Genomic DNA, 17,947 nt, shown 5'->3' on the forward strand with positions numbered 1-17,947 from the left:
GCCTAAAAAGGTTTTCCATATTGTGAATTATAAAATTAACTTTTACTTGTTTAATCCTCTTCGTTCCGTGGATCCTTTTTACCCAGCGCAGATTAAATGAAACCAAAACTCCTTTCCTTCTGTTCTGCCTTTGCATGTTGGTAAACCAGTAGTGCTCATTCAGTTGGTTTATCTTGTCTCTTAGAGGCATGTCATCTTGGGAAACTGTCTAAATCCTTTTTTCATGTTAGTTTTACTTTCCAACAGTGCTGTAAAGAAAGTGAAGTTGTGAGTGAATCTAAAGTAGTCTAAGCCATATATAGCTTTTTATGTGGAAAAATAATGTTGATTCTGTGAGAACCTTCTAGACGAGTGGAGAAACTGGATTCTTACAGGGAGAGAAATGGTGAAATGGCAATAGAGGCAGTTATTGGTGGTAACCAAAATATACAGAGGAGTTGCAGCAACAACCCAGCAATGTTTTCCATCTTATCGTTCATTAATGTGAGCGTTCTGAGTATTAAAGTTTTAAAAATTATTCCATAGAGAATTGTCATACAGAAATAAGAGGGTTTTATTGATGGTGTCTCATTTTAATTGTCTGTGTTTCCTTTCTCTTACATGCAATTGCAGGTGGTGAGCTTTATCCAGCGTTTACCTGGCTGCAAAGAACAAGCATCTGTGTTCAGGGAAGAGGTAAGTGGAATGTGCCCAGACCCTGTGCTGCAAATCCCTGGAATTACAGCAGAGAGCTCAGACCTGCTCACCTGTTTAATTGCAGAGCAGTGGCATTTAGAAGGCAGCCTCAGCATGGAGCTGAATTCCACCATGGCTAATGGCATCCTGCTGCTTTAAATTTCCTCTGCAGTTCCAATCACTGAGCTTATGCTTAACATCCTGTCTTGGACCGTTGTACCATGGGTTTGGCACTGCTCTAAAGATGCCCTGTTGCAATGGTTAGTGAGGATCTCATCTGCTGCCTCTAATGAGGACATGTGTCTGTTTCTCCTGGGGAGCCTGGCAGGCACAGGGTTTCCCAGGAATTGCTGGCTTCCCTCATGGGCTGGGGTGAGTGCAGGAGAGGAACCTTTTGTTTCGACAAGCAGAGTTTGGGAAGTCAGAGCATGTTCTGTGTGAGGTGTGTCCTGTCAGTAGTGCTGTGGGCTAGGCTCTGGTGCTATTCCTGGTGTGTTCACCGTGGCCTCTGGGAGACCTTCATGGCCACAAGGTGTGGCTGTCCTGGTTTTTGGCACAGCTCTGTAGGTGGATTGCAGACAGGGATCTCTTGCTTCCACTTACATTGCAGGTATCACTTGGAGGTTCTTTAGGAACCCCTGATGAATTTGCACAGATGCATCTTGTCCTGGACTCCTCTCAAGGTGTGGGCAGCTTATGGGGGTGGAATTCTTCCCTTCTGTCCTGCTCAGGTGATTCCCCACCTCCAGAGCTCCCTTCAGCCATGGGCACCAGCATCAGAAGCACGTGGAGCTTCTGGAGTGAATCCAGAGGTGATCACAGAGATGCTTCAGGGGCTGGAGCCCCTCTGCTCTGGAGCTGGGGGTGCTCACCTGGAGAAGAGAAGGTTCCAGGGAGACCTCAGAACCCCTTCCAGGCCTAAAAGGCTCCAGGAGAGCTGGAGAGGGTCTTTAGATAAGGAGTGACAGAACAAGGGGCAGTGGCCTTAACGTGAAGGAGAGTGGGCATTAGAAAGAAATTCCTCCCTGTGAGGGTGGAGAGGCTCTGGCACAGGGTGCCCAGAGCAGCTGTGGCTGCCCCATCCTGGAAATATCCCAGGTGAGGTTGGACAGGGGTTGGAGCCACCTGGGATAGTGGAAAGTGTCCTTGCCCATGGCAGGGGGTGGAACAAGATGAGCTTTAGGGTTCCTTCCAACCAAAACCATCCCATGGTTCTGTGACTGTCCTCAGAGCTCTCCAATGTGGCTGCAAGAGCTTCAGGGAAGGGCTGGAGTCTCTCCTTCTGCATGGCAGTGACTGGAAAGGGCAGTTCTGTAATCGCTGTCTGCTCCAGAACTGGCTCCTTTTCAGGGGCAATCAGGCTGCAGTGCACTTTGTGGATTTATGTATTTGTGTTCTGTTTTCCCGCGTTTTAGAACCTGTGCAGACTCACACAAAATAGGAAGCAAAAGAAATAGAGGCTTGCAAAAAGCACTGTTCACAATGTGACAATACAGTAGGATACTCGTGAACTGAATATAGTGGGAATAGTGAAATTTGTTCAAATGAACCCATCTTTGACTGTAGCTGTGTTAAAGGGATTTCTAGGGAAGGTGTGTACAGAGGTGAGAAGTACCAGCAAATCTCCTAATAAATCCAACCATTTGCCATGTATTTTATTTCTTCTGGTATTCTTCATATTTTTATATTCTTCTTCCTGAACACAGCCAATACTTTCTGGTTCTGAGAGTGCCATAGCCACAGTCTGTTCTGATTCTTATTTTCTGCAGCCTCAAAGTGGGGTTCCCTAGACCTGATTTAGAGGGGCTTGTGTTGTTTTTCCAGTTTATGCTCAAACCACGTTGTCAGTTTTTAATGAAAACCCTTTTAGCAGTTTGACTTTGGCCAGAATACAGGTGTGAGTGACAGGAGAGCTGAACTCCCCTACACTGTCCAGGATCAGCCTCCAAGTACTTCATGTCCAGGATAAATAAATCCCTTGCAGACTTCCCTTGGTGGGGGGCCGGAGGGGAATAAGTTGCTGCTTACATTAGGAGCGAAGAGAACAAATTGTGCAAAGAATTCTAAAACCCATCCAAATAACATGGAACAAAGGAATTAATAATAAAGCACAGACTTGCTTCTAGGTCCAGTTCAGGCCAGGACTGTTTAAAATAAGCAAGTGTAAGGAAGTGCAATGAAAATTAAGCATAGGAATAAATAATATTGGGCGCAAAACCATTTTGAAATGTAGGACTGTTTTCCAGTAGTTTTCTGCTCTTCTTGACTCTGTTATTTGATTTAAGTAGCACAGTCCTATTTGTTTCAAGCTATTTTTTGCACATTCACTGCAGCAGCGTAGACTTGTGGCAACTTGAAAATAAGATTCAAGGACATGGTGTGGCCATCTGTGGTCTGGGAGCAATGCTGCCATTCCCAGTGCAGGAATTAACTTCCCAGTTACTTAAGTAGCAGGTTAAGTAACTTGCTGAGGGTCTCTTTTGTGGTGAGAGGTGGGAAAACCAAATCTCCTGACTCCCAGCTCTTTGCTTTAATTATGTGTTCTCTGAGTTTACTCAGTGTTTTCCCTTGCACCAGGCTTTGACATCCAAAAATATTTTATTTGGGAAGACTACAAAAATAGCAGAATTGTTAATCTGGCTGGGCTGACTGTCCAGTGCTGTGTGCTGCACTGGTGAGCATCAAGTGAGAGGAGGAGACACTGTCAGTCTCTCTAAATGGATTTTAATGGAATAACTTAGGGAGACATATATTGTTTGTCTGTGTCCATTAATCTTTGGCTTCATCCCTGCAGCATTTGGGGTTTATGTTAATTATATCTGTGTTGTCTCAGTGGATATTCTTACTCGAGTAAATTTTTAACCTTTTCCAGAAACAGTGTGTCTCCATGCTACCTACAGCATCCTGTATTTTCACATGGTAGTATGTTCATCACTTGCTTAATTTGCATCTAATGAAATATATGTCCTTGTTGATTAATTAGGAGACTGTTTTTCGAGCCATATTGCATCTTCACTATGCCTTAATCTGTATAGCAAATGAAATAATGGAATGGTTTGAGTTAGAAAGGCCCTTAAAAGCTCATCTCATTCTACCTCTGCCATGGGCAGGACACGTGGAGCTTTTCCATTTCTAGGGAAAGCACTGTGGGATGAGGTCTGTGTCCTTTGGAAAGGGGACATCATGTGGTGTAGAGGCCAGAACTAGGCAAGAATCCCAGAATGACCAGAAGTGGAAATCTGCCTGTCCCTTGGTGGTTAACCCCTGTTTGTGTTCCAACCTCCAGCAGATTGACGGTGAGGCCTTCCTGCTCCTCAAGCAGAACGACATCATTAAAATACTCAGCATCAAACTGGGCCCTGCCCTGAAGATTTACAATGCCATCCTCATGTTCAAGTCTGCAGAAGACAACTGAAAAGAGGCCTTTGGCAGATCCAGGAGGAATTGACAGGCAATGGATCTTGAGCTGTGAGCATTACAACACGCCAGACAGGTGGACTGGGACTCTGATATATTTTAAGGAGAACTTAGTAAAAATGTTTTGAGGTTATAAAGATCCTGCCACAGTCTGGAATATGGGGCAGCTTCACTTCCAAGAAGAGGATATTATTATATTTTGTAATTGAATTTGGTTTTGATATATCAATCTCTTTTTGAGATCACGAAGAAACCTCCAGTTCTAAGGGGAATCCAGGGTAGCACTGGTGGAGCTGCAGGAGCAAGCAGAAAGTTTTGAGTAAAACTGGCTTTGTGTCCAGTGATAGTGCCTGAAAGACTGAGTGATCACCAGTGAGATTGTGTTCTGCATAATAAAAGAGAGAGGAAAAAGATGCACTTCAAAGCAATCCCCCTGTATCCTTCACTGCTGTGACTCAGGAGCTGACCTTTTCAGGACTGATTGTTAAATTCCAGTTTTTCGTACTGCTCCTGGTTGTTGTGACAACAACAACTAACCCTGGGCTGCTGGACTGCTTACACCCGGCAGGAAGGCAGCGTGGGCAGAGGGTTTCCATCAGGGATGGCATGCACTGGTTCTGCCAGCAAGCAAAATGTCTTCATTCCTGTCATTCCCTGTCAGGAGGCAGGGGCAGTGCAGGTGGGCTTTGGGTAGGCAAAGATCCCATAAGGGCATCTGCTGCTGGAGACAGAGATGTGTTTTAGCTGTAATTCTCCCATCAGTGCTTTTGTGCAGCTCCTTCTGTGCCAGGAACATCTGGCAAAATGGCACAATCAGGAGCACTTGGGGATTGGTGTGTGTTTGTTCTTGCCCTCTCCACTGTCAGCCAAATGCTAGGAATAGGAGCTGGAAAGCCAGCAGTGGCCAGAGTGTGCGTGTAAACAAATTTCCTAGAAACAAATGGCTTTTCTTTTGAACCATCCAAACTGATGAATGTGAAGTGCTTTGGCCTTTGTCCCTTGAGGTGGACTTCAGCGTGTTCCGATGGAGAGCTGGAGGGCAGGACAGCACCTCCTCTGCCTCTGGGAGGGGAGCAGGCATGGCACACAGGGATGTGAGATTAGAGAGGAATCAGGACTTAAACAGCAAAATGGGGTAACAGTTACTTCCCAAAAGAGAGCTGCTGTGTGTGGGGAAAGCAGTGGAGTCTGGGGCTGTGTTCCTGCACGTGCAGCCTGTGCTCTCCTGGGTGGGAGCACAGGTGGTTCCTGCTCCAGCACAGCCAGTTTAAGGAGCATGCCCATGGACATCCTGGGTGGGGGTTTCTACACAGGTACTTCCTGATTTGTCCTCTCCCCATGGAAGCCCTGGCAGACGTGGTGAGTCCTGCTGGCTCCTGCTCCGTCTTGCTGGCAGCACCAGCTCGTGGCTCTCCCTCTGCCACTCTCCCTGATGGCTGTTTGGCTGTTCTAGAACCACTTCAGCTCAGGCAGCCCTTGCTGCTCCTCATCCATAGCTGCCAGGCTGAATCCTGTGTGTGGACACCCATGGGAGTACTGGGGGTATGACCTGGAGCTGCCAAAGGCAGGTTCTGCCCCCAGCCTCTGCCAGTGTGTGGGTGTCTCAGGGCGCTGCATGGTGATGTGATCCATCCACAGGCACCTCAGACTCCTTTGGCATCTCTGCCACCAGCGTGGCTTCCCAGGAGCTGTCAGGAACAGAGCAAACACGCTGTCCATACTGTGTGGTGACACAAGGAACACACTTGTTCGCCCTTCCTGCATCACCCACATCCGTTGTCCAACTTTCCTGCCACTGAGAAGGTTCTTGTGACTTGTCTGAAGCAGAAGGGTCCTTAAAATTGTAAATAGAATCCACACCACTGAAGTAATCCAGTTCTGGAATAATATTTAGAGCAGTTTGTTTCCATATATTTTTTTTGTTAATAAGAATTTAAGGAGTTTAAGCCTTCACAGAGAAGACACAGGTTTAGTGGGACATTTAATAGCTGAACCATTAAATATCATCCAGGCAGCTGCAGGGGAGAAATTTATTGCAGTGTTAAGGACTAGGCAAGGGGTGAATTTAGTTTATTAAAATACATTTTTAATACGATAACCAGGATATTCACCAAAGAGTCACATCCCTTTATCTCACTCTGCATATCCAGTGTCAACATTAAGACTTGAATTGTAAGTGGCATGTTCTATCCTCTGACAGAACTCGCCTTCTGGGCAGAGCAAAATTGTTTCTTGACAACTGGAACAGAGAATCCAGAGCTGGGCTATTTTATTCCTGGCTCTCCACTGACTTGCTAAATAACCCTGAGCCCTTCCTTGCTCCAGTTTCCCCCTCTGGGACTCCCAGCCAGGTGGGGTAAGTGCAATTTTGCCTTTTTCTTGTTTCAAGCAAACGGGTCCTGCCAGATTTCTGTTTCACCTCCTTCCTTTGGGAGCCTGATTTGGGGACAGCAGATTGCCTCTAGCAATAAACCAAAATATAATAGTAATTCATTTATTTTATTATATATAGATGGAGGATGAAGAGAATCAGTTAAACAAGCAATGAGATTCTAGTCAGTGACATTATTCAAACAGAAGAGAAATCTTTAATCCTTGGGGCTTCCGAGCCAGCTGGATCAAAGAGGAAAATGTGTACTTGGAGGTTGTTCAGTGACAGCCAGCACAGTGCTTTCAGCAGGGGGGAAGGAGGAACCTTTTAGGGACAAAAGAAGGTGGAATGTGCTTCTTGTGCCTTTTTTTGTAATCTGATAATTGTCTTTGCAAAGCAAGCAAGAATGTGCACACATGTGTTACCCACTCCTTTCCCAAATATAGCTGTATTCCAATTAAATCCGGCAACTTCACAGGACAAAAAGACTTCTAGTGTCTTCACTGGACACATTTGAAACTCCCTGATATTTACAAGATAGAAAAAAACTAAACCATCTCATCTTTTAGCCCCATAACTTAAGAATTCATCAGTTGCTGGTGCCATTCCACTTGTGTCAGGGAGTGCTGCTTTCCACTGTGTTGTTCCTGCTGCCTGTCCAAACTCTGCTGTTCCCCGTCCTGCTCCAGGCTTGTGGCACAGCCAGGGATTTGCAGAGGCCCTTGGTTATCTGATGCCGTGTGTAATTTGAAATGTGCACTTTGAAGCAAAAATAAAAAAGTTGTGACTCTGTGGGGAGCAAACCTGAAGCTGGTTAATGCCTGCTGGGATTGGGAGGATTTTGAGTCTGCTGGATGTCAGCAAGAAGCAGTTGTTGGCCCAGCTGAACCCAGGAGTCTCTTAGTAATACAGATATATTCCTTAGAAGCAATTCGGAGCTGTGACAAGTTCCCATGGGCCAGCAGTGCAATTAGGAATTTCCAGTTCTCAAAATCTTATTCCTGGCTGTGTTTTTGTTCCCTTTTTTGTTGTTTTTGAAAGTCAAAGTAATCACATTTTTTCTCCTTTTCTCCTCTTTTACTCGGCTGGGAGTCCTGTTAAATTTTTTCTGTGCCATCACCAAGAATCATCCCCATAATCCAGTAGCAGCAAATTTCAGCTCTGGGTATTGAATCACATTAAAGTTGGACAGGAGCAATTGGCATCACTGACAGCAAAACTGCCGCTGAAGGAAAAGCCCAACCCTCAGCCCAGGGATAAGCCAGTTCAGCTGTACAAGATTTCCTGCCTGCTACTTTTATGCCCTCCTTAGGGATTTATACCACAGAGAGCTTTAATGTTTTTGACATCCCCCCCATGATGTGATGAGCCAGCTTATTTTGGAAATTCCTGTTAGTTGAACTGGAAGCACGTGCAGGGAAAGAGAGCAGGGGCTTGGCTCAGCCTCAGAAATGTCTGCCTGTTTTAAACCAAATACTTGAGCTTTTCAACACTAGCCATGACCTTGCATTCCACTGATGCTTTCCTCTGGAAATGTGAATAAAATTAATATAAGTTCACACCTGGTTTGTTTCTTCTGTGTGTGGGGCTGACCTCAGCAGTGCTCAGGGAGACATGGGGCTGGCTGCCCTGGAGGGCTGGTACTGGGAGGGCTTGGTCATCACGTTGTTGTCCTTCCCTTAAATGGCAGGCTCAACACCAGGCAGCATCTTCATTTTTATCTCTTTTGTCCATATCTCTTATCTCTGTACTTGAGCTCTCCTTGATGTGTTCACAGGACAGCACTGGCTGCTGCAGCTGTGCCTGATCCCCAATTCCTCACTCTCCTCTGCTGCTGCCAGGTTTTAATCATAGAATCCTGGGATAATGTGGGATGGAAGGGACCTTAAAGACCATCCAGAGATGGAGTAGCTACAGCCACTCTGGGCATCCTGTGCCAGGGCCTCCCCATCCTCCCAGGGAACAATTCCTTCCCAACATCCCATCTATCCCTGCCCTCTGGCAGTGGGAAGCCATTCCTTGTCTCCTGTCCCTCCAGTCCCTTGTCCAAAATTCCCCTCTGGCTCTCCCAGAGACCTTGTAGGCACTAGAAGGCTTGTGGCTTCCTCTTGAATTCCTTAATCCCTCATGGTTTCCTATCACAAACAATTCCAGAACTTCATCTTCTTAAAGCAGCTCCCAAAGTTGGGTTTTTAACTAAAACTAGCAAGAACTTGTTCTCAGTATGAATCCATGTTAAAACTCTGCATTTTGGGGCCTGTCTGTTTTCCCTTTCCTTAATGCCCCCCTGAGCTTCTTCACTGTGTGTCCATAACCATAACTACCTTACCTGTTTCTGCTCTAATCATAATTAGCTGATACATTTCAAACCATTCTCTAATGTGCCCCAAAATGAGGCATGGAACCTTTCCTCCTGCTCCTCCCCAGGGGTGTCTGGAGGGAGCAGCAGGTTATAGGTCCAAGGGCAGAGGGGCCACACTGGCAGAGGAGGTTTGCAAACCTTCTGAAACTAAAAATGTTGGAGAGTTGGCTCCCAACGATAATTTCTAAATTATCCCATCTTCAGAGTAAACATTTGCTCTCATTGGTTTTTCCCTTCCAACATCTTTGCTTCTATTTAAACTGTGGTTTGTTTGCTTTTGTTACCGTGATCGGATTCCCGGTCTGGGGAGCTGGGCCGCTTGGAGCAGGCTCGGGAACATCAATTGCTGCTCTGTACTCTTGTTAGTTCCCTCAGGGCTGTGCTGGGTTTTGTGGCTGTGTCCTTTGCACTTTGGAGATCTGAGTTTCTCCTCAGCAGTGATTTTTTTTTCCCTCCCACAATTTTGATGGAGAAGTTTGAGCAGAGCAAGGAGCATCAATCACACAAATGGCTGATTGCATTTGCAGATTATTCTGCTCAGGCAAACATGGAATTTTTTTGTCCCACGTCATATTTCTCCTTTGGCAGGGAAAACCTGTGGTTGATCTTTTTGCCTACTCAAATTACTCTTTCAGCCCTGACCATGGTCTGTGGAACTGGCTTGTCTCTTGTGCCGAGACCCATCACAGGATGCTCCGTGGGCTTTGCAAACCCCCTGGAGGGACTGGAGGGGTCTCTGATTTTATCAGGTAACCTGCTGTTAGCTGTGGGTGTACAAGGAGGGGGGTACAGACCCCAACTCTCACCTTCTCACACTGTCTGGAACCTGCACCACCCTGGTTTCCACAGCAAAGCTCATTTGACAACCTAAAATTCTCAAATCCGACAACTTTCTCGGGAGCAGGAACTGTAAAGACAAACCACTGCACTCCTCTGACAGGCCAGCCCAGTGGGAAGAAGGATGTGGGGATGGATGGAGAGGGAACCGGCTGTCTCCATCCTGCACTCTGCAGCTGACAGGAAAATTCTAGCTTCAGGAGAAAAAAAGAGTGGTGGCATTAGAGAAAAACGGAGTGTTGGAGTATTCAAGAGAGCTGTTGTGCTCTGCCCAGCCAGCTGCAGAAGTGCCAGACCTTTTTCAAATACCACTCCACTATTTATTGACTTTGCCTGTCATTTCCCCTAATATTTTCTTCTCCTTGCTACCATGTACAGCCTCAGCATATTAATTGCCCCATGACACTTTCTCCTCTCTACATTTTTCACTATCCAGACACTTCTAATGTAAGCAAGATATTTTTTGGAGTCAGATACATTTGCTGCTGGAACATTTCCAGCTGTTTCTTCAAGAAATCTGCTGAAGGCCTTTGCAGAAGGGTATCAGTGCCAGAGCCCCAGAGATGCTGGTTTTCCCCCAGGAAACCATTTCCCACCCACTCCCATCCTGGACTGGGGCACTGGTGACTTCAATCGTTTGCTTTGTTCTCAAAAAAAGGGTTATGGCTTCACCAGCATTCAACCTGGCACCCTCACATGTCATCAGCAGTGGGTCTTTTTGGGCCATAGACTGGCCCAAATGCTGGTCGAAGGATCTTTTGCAGCAATGCTGGCTGAAGGACTTTTTTAAACCAGAGTATTGTCCGTGTCCCTTTCAGCACTTGAGTCAACTCAAATTCCCCATATGTTCAGAAACACTTCCAAAAGATTATTGCAAAGTGAGGTGATCTCCATGGTTGGGGTCATGGCTGTGCTGGAATCCAGCAGCTCTGTGGGTCATGGTTGCCAAAACACCTCCACTTTGTGCACCCTCCTAAAACTCGAGAGGGGATTTTCCGCTCCAGGCTCAGATGCCACGGGCTCTGGGGCGGGGGGGATTTGTTATCCCTGGCAGGACCGGAGCAGAGGAGGCTGTGCTATGTCTCTGCTGCTCGAAGTGGGACCACACAACTATTCAATGAGTCTCCAGATGGTTCTCGCAATGTCTTGAACTCATCTCTCTTATGGGTAGCATTGAAAAAGGCCAGAGAAGAGACTCAGATATAAATTTCCCCATTCTCAAGCATGTCTGTGCTGCTGGTTGATAGCTGGGGAGGGTCTTGCTCTTCGTTTCAGAAGAAACACAACAGTTGAAATGTTTATTTTTGTTTTCTTGCCCACAAACAGGTATTTTCCTCCCCCTTGTGTTTTTGTGTTTTGCCAGAACACCACATGCTAAAAGAATAACCTGATTAAGTCTTCAGAGCTCGGTAGCACCATCTCCCTTTTTCTCCTTGTTTTTTTTTTTTTTTTCCTCCTCTCTCTGGCTGTGCCTGTGGGATTTCTCTGCCCTGTGATGCTTCTTTCTCACCAATCAATTCTTCATGCAATCAGTTAATTCTGCCACTATCCCACCATCAATCCCCTTCTTTTTCATGAATGCTGCATACACATGTGACCCCACAGGCATGCCCTTCTCTTTACCACCACCCCTCCTTCCCAACACCATCCACTCCCGCAATGTCCTTAACCCTGTGTCATCCCAGGGCTGGTGGGATGAGCACCAGAGCATGGGGTGTCCCTTGGGCCGGGCGGGGTAAAGGTAGATCCACGGATTTCCCTCCAGCTCCTCCAAATCCTGTCACAAAACAGCAGGAAGATGCTCTCGGGCAGCAGCAGTGCAGCTCCAGCAGCATCTCAGCCTCCCCTGCTCCCACCAAGTCTGGCTGCAGACCCTTGCCATGCTAGAAAGCCCAGGGCAAACCAGAGCAGCAGCACTGGATCCACCCATCCCTGTCTGTGTACCCACCACCACAGCCAGAGCCAGACCAGGGTGACCCAAAGCCAGTGGGAATCCCATGGAGCCCAGAGGGGAGAGGTCCAGCGATGACACGGGATTCTGTTGGGGTCCCTGTGCCCCCATGGTGCTCCCCTGCTGGAGATCAGTCTGGGCTAGAAGCAGAAAGGAGCCTCGGAGCTGTGACTGGTGTGGGCAGGAGCGATGCTGGTGGCTGCAGCACGAGCTGCACTGCTCATTTTGTTGCAGCAACAAATCTCCAGCAAAGGCAGCTGTGGGAATGCTTTCACTAGGGATGGGAGGCCCCTATCCCACTCTCCATAAATCAGACAGCAGGGTTTCTGTGTCTTCCTTGCCTTGCTGCTTTCCCTGTTTCCCAGGATTTTGCAAAACTCTGGTCTGAGCAACCTATTTGGAAGGAAACTGCCCTAAACAACCCCTGAAACAGGCAGTTGATAAAGGAACCGTTTACATTTCAAATAAATAAAACATTTTTGGCTTTGGATCAAAACCAAGTTGTGTTCACTGTTACCAATTTCAGTGAGTCTTTTCTTTTTATACTCAGGCAGTTTCTCTTACAAAATGTGCATGAGGACTCACTGTAAGCAGGGCTGGAAGCAGACTGTGGGGTTTTTTTTACTGTTGCATGAGGTTTTCCCAGGACAGAGCCACCAAAGCTTTTTTCTTGCCTTCAAGTTGGTGCTTCTTTATGTCTGTTTACAAGCAAATTCCATTAAGAACAAAGAGTGATGCTGTGGATGGCTCTATTGTATGTTAGCATTGTATTTCCAGCTGGATGTTGCAAGTAATTCTGTATCCCCTACAAATGGAAAACCTTTATACACTTGAATTGGAGCTTCTGATTGTGGAGCCATAGAACTTTCTTGCAGGCAGAATAAAAATACAGGGTTTGCCCCTCTAAACTGCAAAGGGAAGGACTGGACATGAGCACTGACAAAATAGCCCCTGTCCACTTGGAAGCACTAAGAGCTTGTGGTGATAACCAGGAGGAGAATAATATGTTAACATCTCCCAAAAATCGATATCCAGCCCAGCTGGAGACTTGCCATGGCTCAACCATGAGCTTTGGCTCTCACCCACACTTGAGAGGTGCTTAATAGCATCAAAGACATCAGGGGTTCACAGTCTTTGTGCTGAGGTGATGGACGTCAGTGCTGCAGCCCAGGTCCTCCTCAGGAGCATTCTGTCAACCATGTCAGATGGATGTGATCTTCCTGCATGAACTTTGCCAGTGGGAAGAGCTGGTAATATATGTTTAAGTTCTTCAGACTGTTAGAAAGCAGGTAACTTATCTTTGAAGAGGAATATGAGGTATTAGAGTGAATTCTCTAAGTACTGTTTGATCTTATATCCTAGAAAGCATCCAAAAGAGGCTACAAGGGTGCTGAAGGATCAGGAGAGTCGACAAGAGGAGCAGCTGAGGGCACTCGGTGTGTTCAGCTGGAGCAGAGGACACTGAGCCCAGACCTCTGTGGGGTCTGCAGCTCCTCCCAAGGGGTAGCTCTGATCTCTGCTCCCTATGATAGAGGAGGTTTAGGCTGGAGCTCAGGGAAAGGTTCTTCCCTCAGAGGATGCTGGGCACTGCCCAGGCTGCCCAGGGAATGGGCACAGACCTGAGGCTGCCAGAGCTCCAGGAGCCTTTGGACAGTTCTGCAAGAACGCTCAGGGTAGGGTTGTTGGGGTGTCTGGGCAGGCCCAGGGTTGGATTCAATGGTCCTTGTGGGTCCCTTCCAGCTCAGGACATTCTGGGACTCCATTACCTTCCAGGGTGCTCAGCCAGAGCAGTAGCATCTGCATCCCTTTAAGAAGACATGTCTGGTCAAGATCACCCACAACATCTCCTGAAACAAGATTTAAAATAGGAGACCTCCTCTTCAAAGAGTCAGCTTTGTTTAGCAGTAAAATGGATTAATTGGAAGGGATAAAGAAAACAAAGTCTTCTGTTGACCCCATGGGGTCAGGCTGGCTCTGTCAGAGATGCCCTGCGAGCACCAGGTGCTTTCACCTTCCCTTGCCCTGCTCCGCTGCTGCTCTTTGCTTTGGACCCCGAGGGACCATCCCACTGCCTGAGAGAGAGGAGCATCACCCAGACGGGTGCAGGGACTGCAGTAGCTGCCACAAGGAGTGCCAGCTGCTCAGCACGAGGGCAAACAAGGACAGGAGCTCCAGCCTGAGCCTGCTCCTGCTGCCCGTGAGCGCTGCCGGCACTCATCCCTTCTCCCTGGCATGCCAAGGAGAGCTGGGGACGAGATGGGACAGCTTTGATGGGATCTGCTGTGGCTCAGAGACGCGGACTAGGCACTGTCAAAAGTCTGATTTCATTTCAAGTGGTATCAGCCTTCACAAAGCTGAACATATTGTCTGAGGTACCTCAGCTCCCGCGCTGGGCACAGGAGGAATTATCATCTGATGAAATGAAGGAATCCCCTTCTACTTACACAGCTCTTTTGGGATTAGTGTGTGGAAATGCTGGCTTTCTCCCTTAACCCTGAGAAGACCCCAGGGGACAGCTGATTTTCAGCTGGCTGAGGTCAGGCGTGGTGAATTCCCTCAGACAGGATGTATGGAATGCTTTCTGTAGTATTTATTGCATGTTTTATTATAATAACACGGCAAGATTTTTCTCCTCTCTCTTTCCTCATGCCTGTCTGCCCAGGCTCTGAGCCTGATTAACCTAGAAAAGCTCCTTGCAATGTTCAGCAAATGCTGGATAACTTTAGGAAAGCATCAACTGGGAAGTATCCCCAGCTGAAGGAATGTAGAGCTGTGGTGGGGCTCTGTTCTCACAGGACAAGAGGGTCCCCTAATTCACTGCTGCTCAGGCAACTCAGTTAAATCCATAGATGGAAAAATTCAGTAATTGTATGTGCAATCCTGAAATAGTCCCAAAAGAGTGAAAAAACCACACCCTGACACTCCTATGGGAGCTCAAATTCATCAGGACTCATAAAATCACCACTTGAGCTGTAGCAGAGTGTTAACTATTTTCTTGCCTATTACAGCCATGTTTGTAATTGCTCCAGCTCCTGTTAATAAGGTTAGCAAAGTGTTCTCCCAAATGGCACCTGCTTTTTTTCCCTGGATTTCATCCAGACACAGTCGCTTGGAGACTGGATCCTAGTCTTCTACTTAACATAGTGTCAAAAATCATTACTCGTCAGATGATCCCTTTCCCCTGAGCCATTAATGCCAAAAGAGTTTGCACTGTTGTCTTGGGAGAACTCCAGGATTTGTGAGCTGATTTGTTTCTCTTTTCTTCAGAAAATCACCCCAAATTTCATATCCTCTCTAAGAAGATTAAGCAGCATTTTGACAGCTGAGCTCCCTCTTGGTACAAGATTCCCAGGAATTGCTTCCCTCTGGATGAGATCCAAGGCCAGGTCTGTTCTTCAGTTGTTTAATTAGTTTCTAAGTTCTTCTAGTGCCAGAGTAGATCTACATAAATTAAGTACAATAATCTCTATAAGCACTTCAATAAGGAATAGAGCTCTGGAAGGCCACATGGCATCGATTCTGCCCACCTCCCTTTAGAGGATATCTCCTCCCCGCCCTGTTTCTTCCCCTTTTTTACCCTCTTTTTAGCTCCAACTCCTTTTTTCTTGCTCTGTCTGGGTCAAGATCTCCAACCAAACACCCCATGGCACAAGGGCTGGGAACAGATGGGGTAGGTAGCTTGGGCTCTTGTGGGCGGCTCAGACCTCTCAGGGTCACTCTGCCACCACCCATCTGTGCTGAGTTCAACCACGAGCCTCTGTGGAAAGGAAAAATGCTGCTTTTATTTCCTCTGCAGCCCCCAGAGAGCTTGACTCCTTGACAGTCTTCAGCTGCTAATCACACCCAAAAGTGCCTGCAAACATAACCAGTGGTAAATGCACAGATCTAACCACTCCAGGGAAGGGAAGAGGTGCCATTTAGCAGCTCTAGAAAAGAATCAGTTTTCTTCAGACTAACGGTCCTTGGGGAATGATAGCACATGCAATATTCAGTGGGACATGGAAAGCAACACAGAAGGAGCCAGAAATACCTCCAGGAAAAACCTCACTGATGGAGATGATGAAGCTGAAGAGGATCAGAGGGCTGGAAAGCCTCGACCAAAGCCACTGGGTCTTGAGACCTTCACTAACTCACTCCAGCTCATACTCAGAGTGGGAGAAACCCACAGCCTTTCCCCACCACATTATGGTGTTTTGCACATCAGAAGGCTTCCAAAATCCTGGAATTTCTGCGGGAAGCAGGAGAGGATGGAGTGCGTACATGGGGCAGGTTGTGCATGTTGCCCTCAGCTCTCTGGAGGAGCCTAGAGCAGCCCTAATCTCATTACAGCATTTTCCATAATACTACAACATGGACATAATTATTACAGGATTTCCCAGTCTGTAATTGAAAACTTACTGGGAAAAACAGTGTCAGGTTCCCTAAATGAAAGCTATCCCTCTTTTTCCCAAAAAACCCTTCGGTTTCTTGTTACTTCCACTCATTCCCGCATGGGTCCCTTTGCTGGTCTCTTGCTCAGTCCTTAGGTGGCCATAAAATGTCTTCATGTCTGCATTCAGTATGGCTTAATCCTCTCCAGAGGGATTATGAAGAGCATTTTTCATGGTTGTTGCTGCCTCTGCAGCGGGGGCCGGTCAGCTGGGACCGTCCTGGGACCGGCGCTGGGGCACCAGCTGCAGCGACTTGCTGCCGTTATGGATGCAGAGTGTGGATTGGGATGGGCTGTAGGAGGCTTGGTGTTCCTGAGGTAAAACTTCTGAGTGGTAACTGGTATTTCCTCTCCTGAATTCCATCCAGCATCCAGCCTCCTCAGCTCTGCTCCATACATCAGCAAGTCCTTTCCAGAGACCTCTTGGACAGGAGGGGTGAAAACTCACCAAGTGCCAAGGAACTCTGGCTTTGAAGGTTGCTGTGCTTCAGGGGTGAGAAGCAGTCTTGCTCTGGAAAGGGCTGGGCTGTTTAATTGCAAACAGCTTTACTGGCTTCTCTCATAAATGCCTGTGTGCTCAGTCATCCCCTCCAAACCTGTCCCGAGCGAGCAGGAGCTCACAGCGCTTGCTTCCAGGGTCTAGAGTGGCAGCTTTTGGATGTTTCTCCCCAAGAGCCAAAGCCCACGATGGGGGGCAAGGAAAGGCTGAGCTATCCTGCGTCTGTGCTGGGCTCCTTTGAGCAAGTTGGGCCTAAAGCCCACACAGGCAGCGCTGCGGGGAAGAAGTGTTGGCTTGGCTTGGCATCTCGTTAGAATGTGGGGTTGATTAAGCACCAGGAGGAGCCGAGGACTTTGGGGGGGCCTGCGTGTGTCTCCGTGTGTCTCTGTGTGTGTGTTCACAGTGCAAACCCCTCTGCTTGCCAGAGGGTAATGGCTGCCATATGGAGCATGGCGCAGAGGATGCTCGGCCGGCAGCGGGCACAGCCTAGTTCTCAGGATTGGTTTAAGCTGCAGAATGTTCTTTGTGATCCCATTTCCCTGCAGAGCAGCCGTCTGGGGCATGTTCACACACTGGAAGTGTTGCCAGTGTCGGGAAATGGAAGACAGCATAACACTGCTGTCCCATCCCCAGTGCCCAGAGTGGTGCTGGGGACTGGTAACACCAGGATGTCTCTTGTGCATCTTGTAGGGTATTTACAGCACAAGTCTGATGAAGAATGGCTGAGGGATCTGGGAAAGGGGCTCAGCCTAGAGAAAAGGAGGCTCAGAGGGGACCTTGTGGCTCTGCACAGCTCCTGACAGGAGGGGACAGCCGGGGGGTCGGGCTCTGCTCCAGGGAACAGGGACAGGAGGAGAGGGAATGGCCTCAGGCTGGGCCAGGGGAGGCTCAGGGTGGATATTACAAAATATTTCTTCACTGAAAGGTTGATCCAGCCCTGGCACAGGCTACCCTAGGCAGTGATGGATTCCCCATCCCTGGAAGGATTTAAGAAATGTGCAGATGTATCATTTGAGGACATGGTCAATGGTAGCATTGGCAGTGCTGGGGAACAGTTGGACTCAATGATCTCAAAGGGTTTTTCCAACCTGAACGATTCTGTGATTCCCCTGGTTTAAGCCATCTCCCCAGATCACAGAATCCTGGAATGATTTGTCTTGGAAGAGACCATAAAGCCCATTCCATTCCACCCCTGCTATGGGCAGGGAGCTCCACTAGACCAAGCCTCATTGAACCTGGCCTTGAACCCTTCCAGGGATGGGGTAGCCACAACTTCGCTGGGCAACCTGTGCAAGGGTCTCACTACCCTCAGAGGGAAGGATTCCTTCCCAATGTTCCACCCATCCCTGCCCTCTGGCAGTGGGAAGTCATTCTCCCTTGTCTTGTGCCTCCAGGCCCCTGTCCAA

At 47.7% G+C, this 17,947-nt stretch overlaps 1 protein-coding gene across 9 annotated transcripts in view; it reads left to right on the forward strand.

The window, feature by feature from the left end:
* The window catches only part of LOC100220846 (lethal(3)malignant brain tumor-like protein 4), a 42,274-nt gene extending 34,252 nt beyond the window's left edge, over nt 1-8,022 (forward strand). For 8 of the 9 annotated variants that reach the window (XM_030290551.4, XM_072917870.1, XM_030290555.4 and 5 more), the window contains 2 exons: nt 613-675; nt 3,962-8,022. In XM_030290551.4, coding sequence (XP_030146411.3) covers nt 613-675; nt 3,962-4,090 — 192 coding nt within the window. In that variant the 3' untranslated portion in view covers nt 4,091-8,022. The remainder of the gene's footprint in view (nt 1-612; nt 676-3,961) is intronic. The other variant, XM_072917869.1, reaches the window with a different exon arrangement.
* Nucleotides 8,023-17,947: the final 9,925 nt, after the last annotated feature.

The sequence above is a fragment of the Taeniopygia guttata genome, chromosome 23, assembly GCF_048771995.1.
Source record: "Taeniopygia guttata chromosome 23, bTaeGut7.mat, whole genome shotgun sequence".
In the NCBI taxonomy this organism is placed as follows: domain Eukaryota; kingdom Metazoa; phylum Chordata; class Aves; order Passeriformes; family Estrildidae; genus Taeniopygia; species Taeniopygia guttata.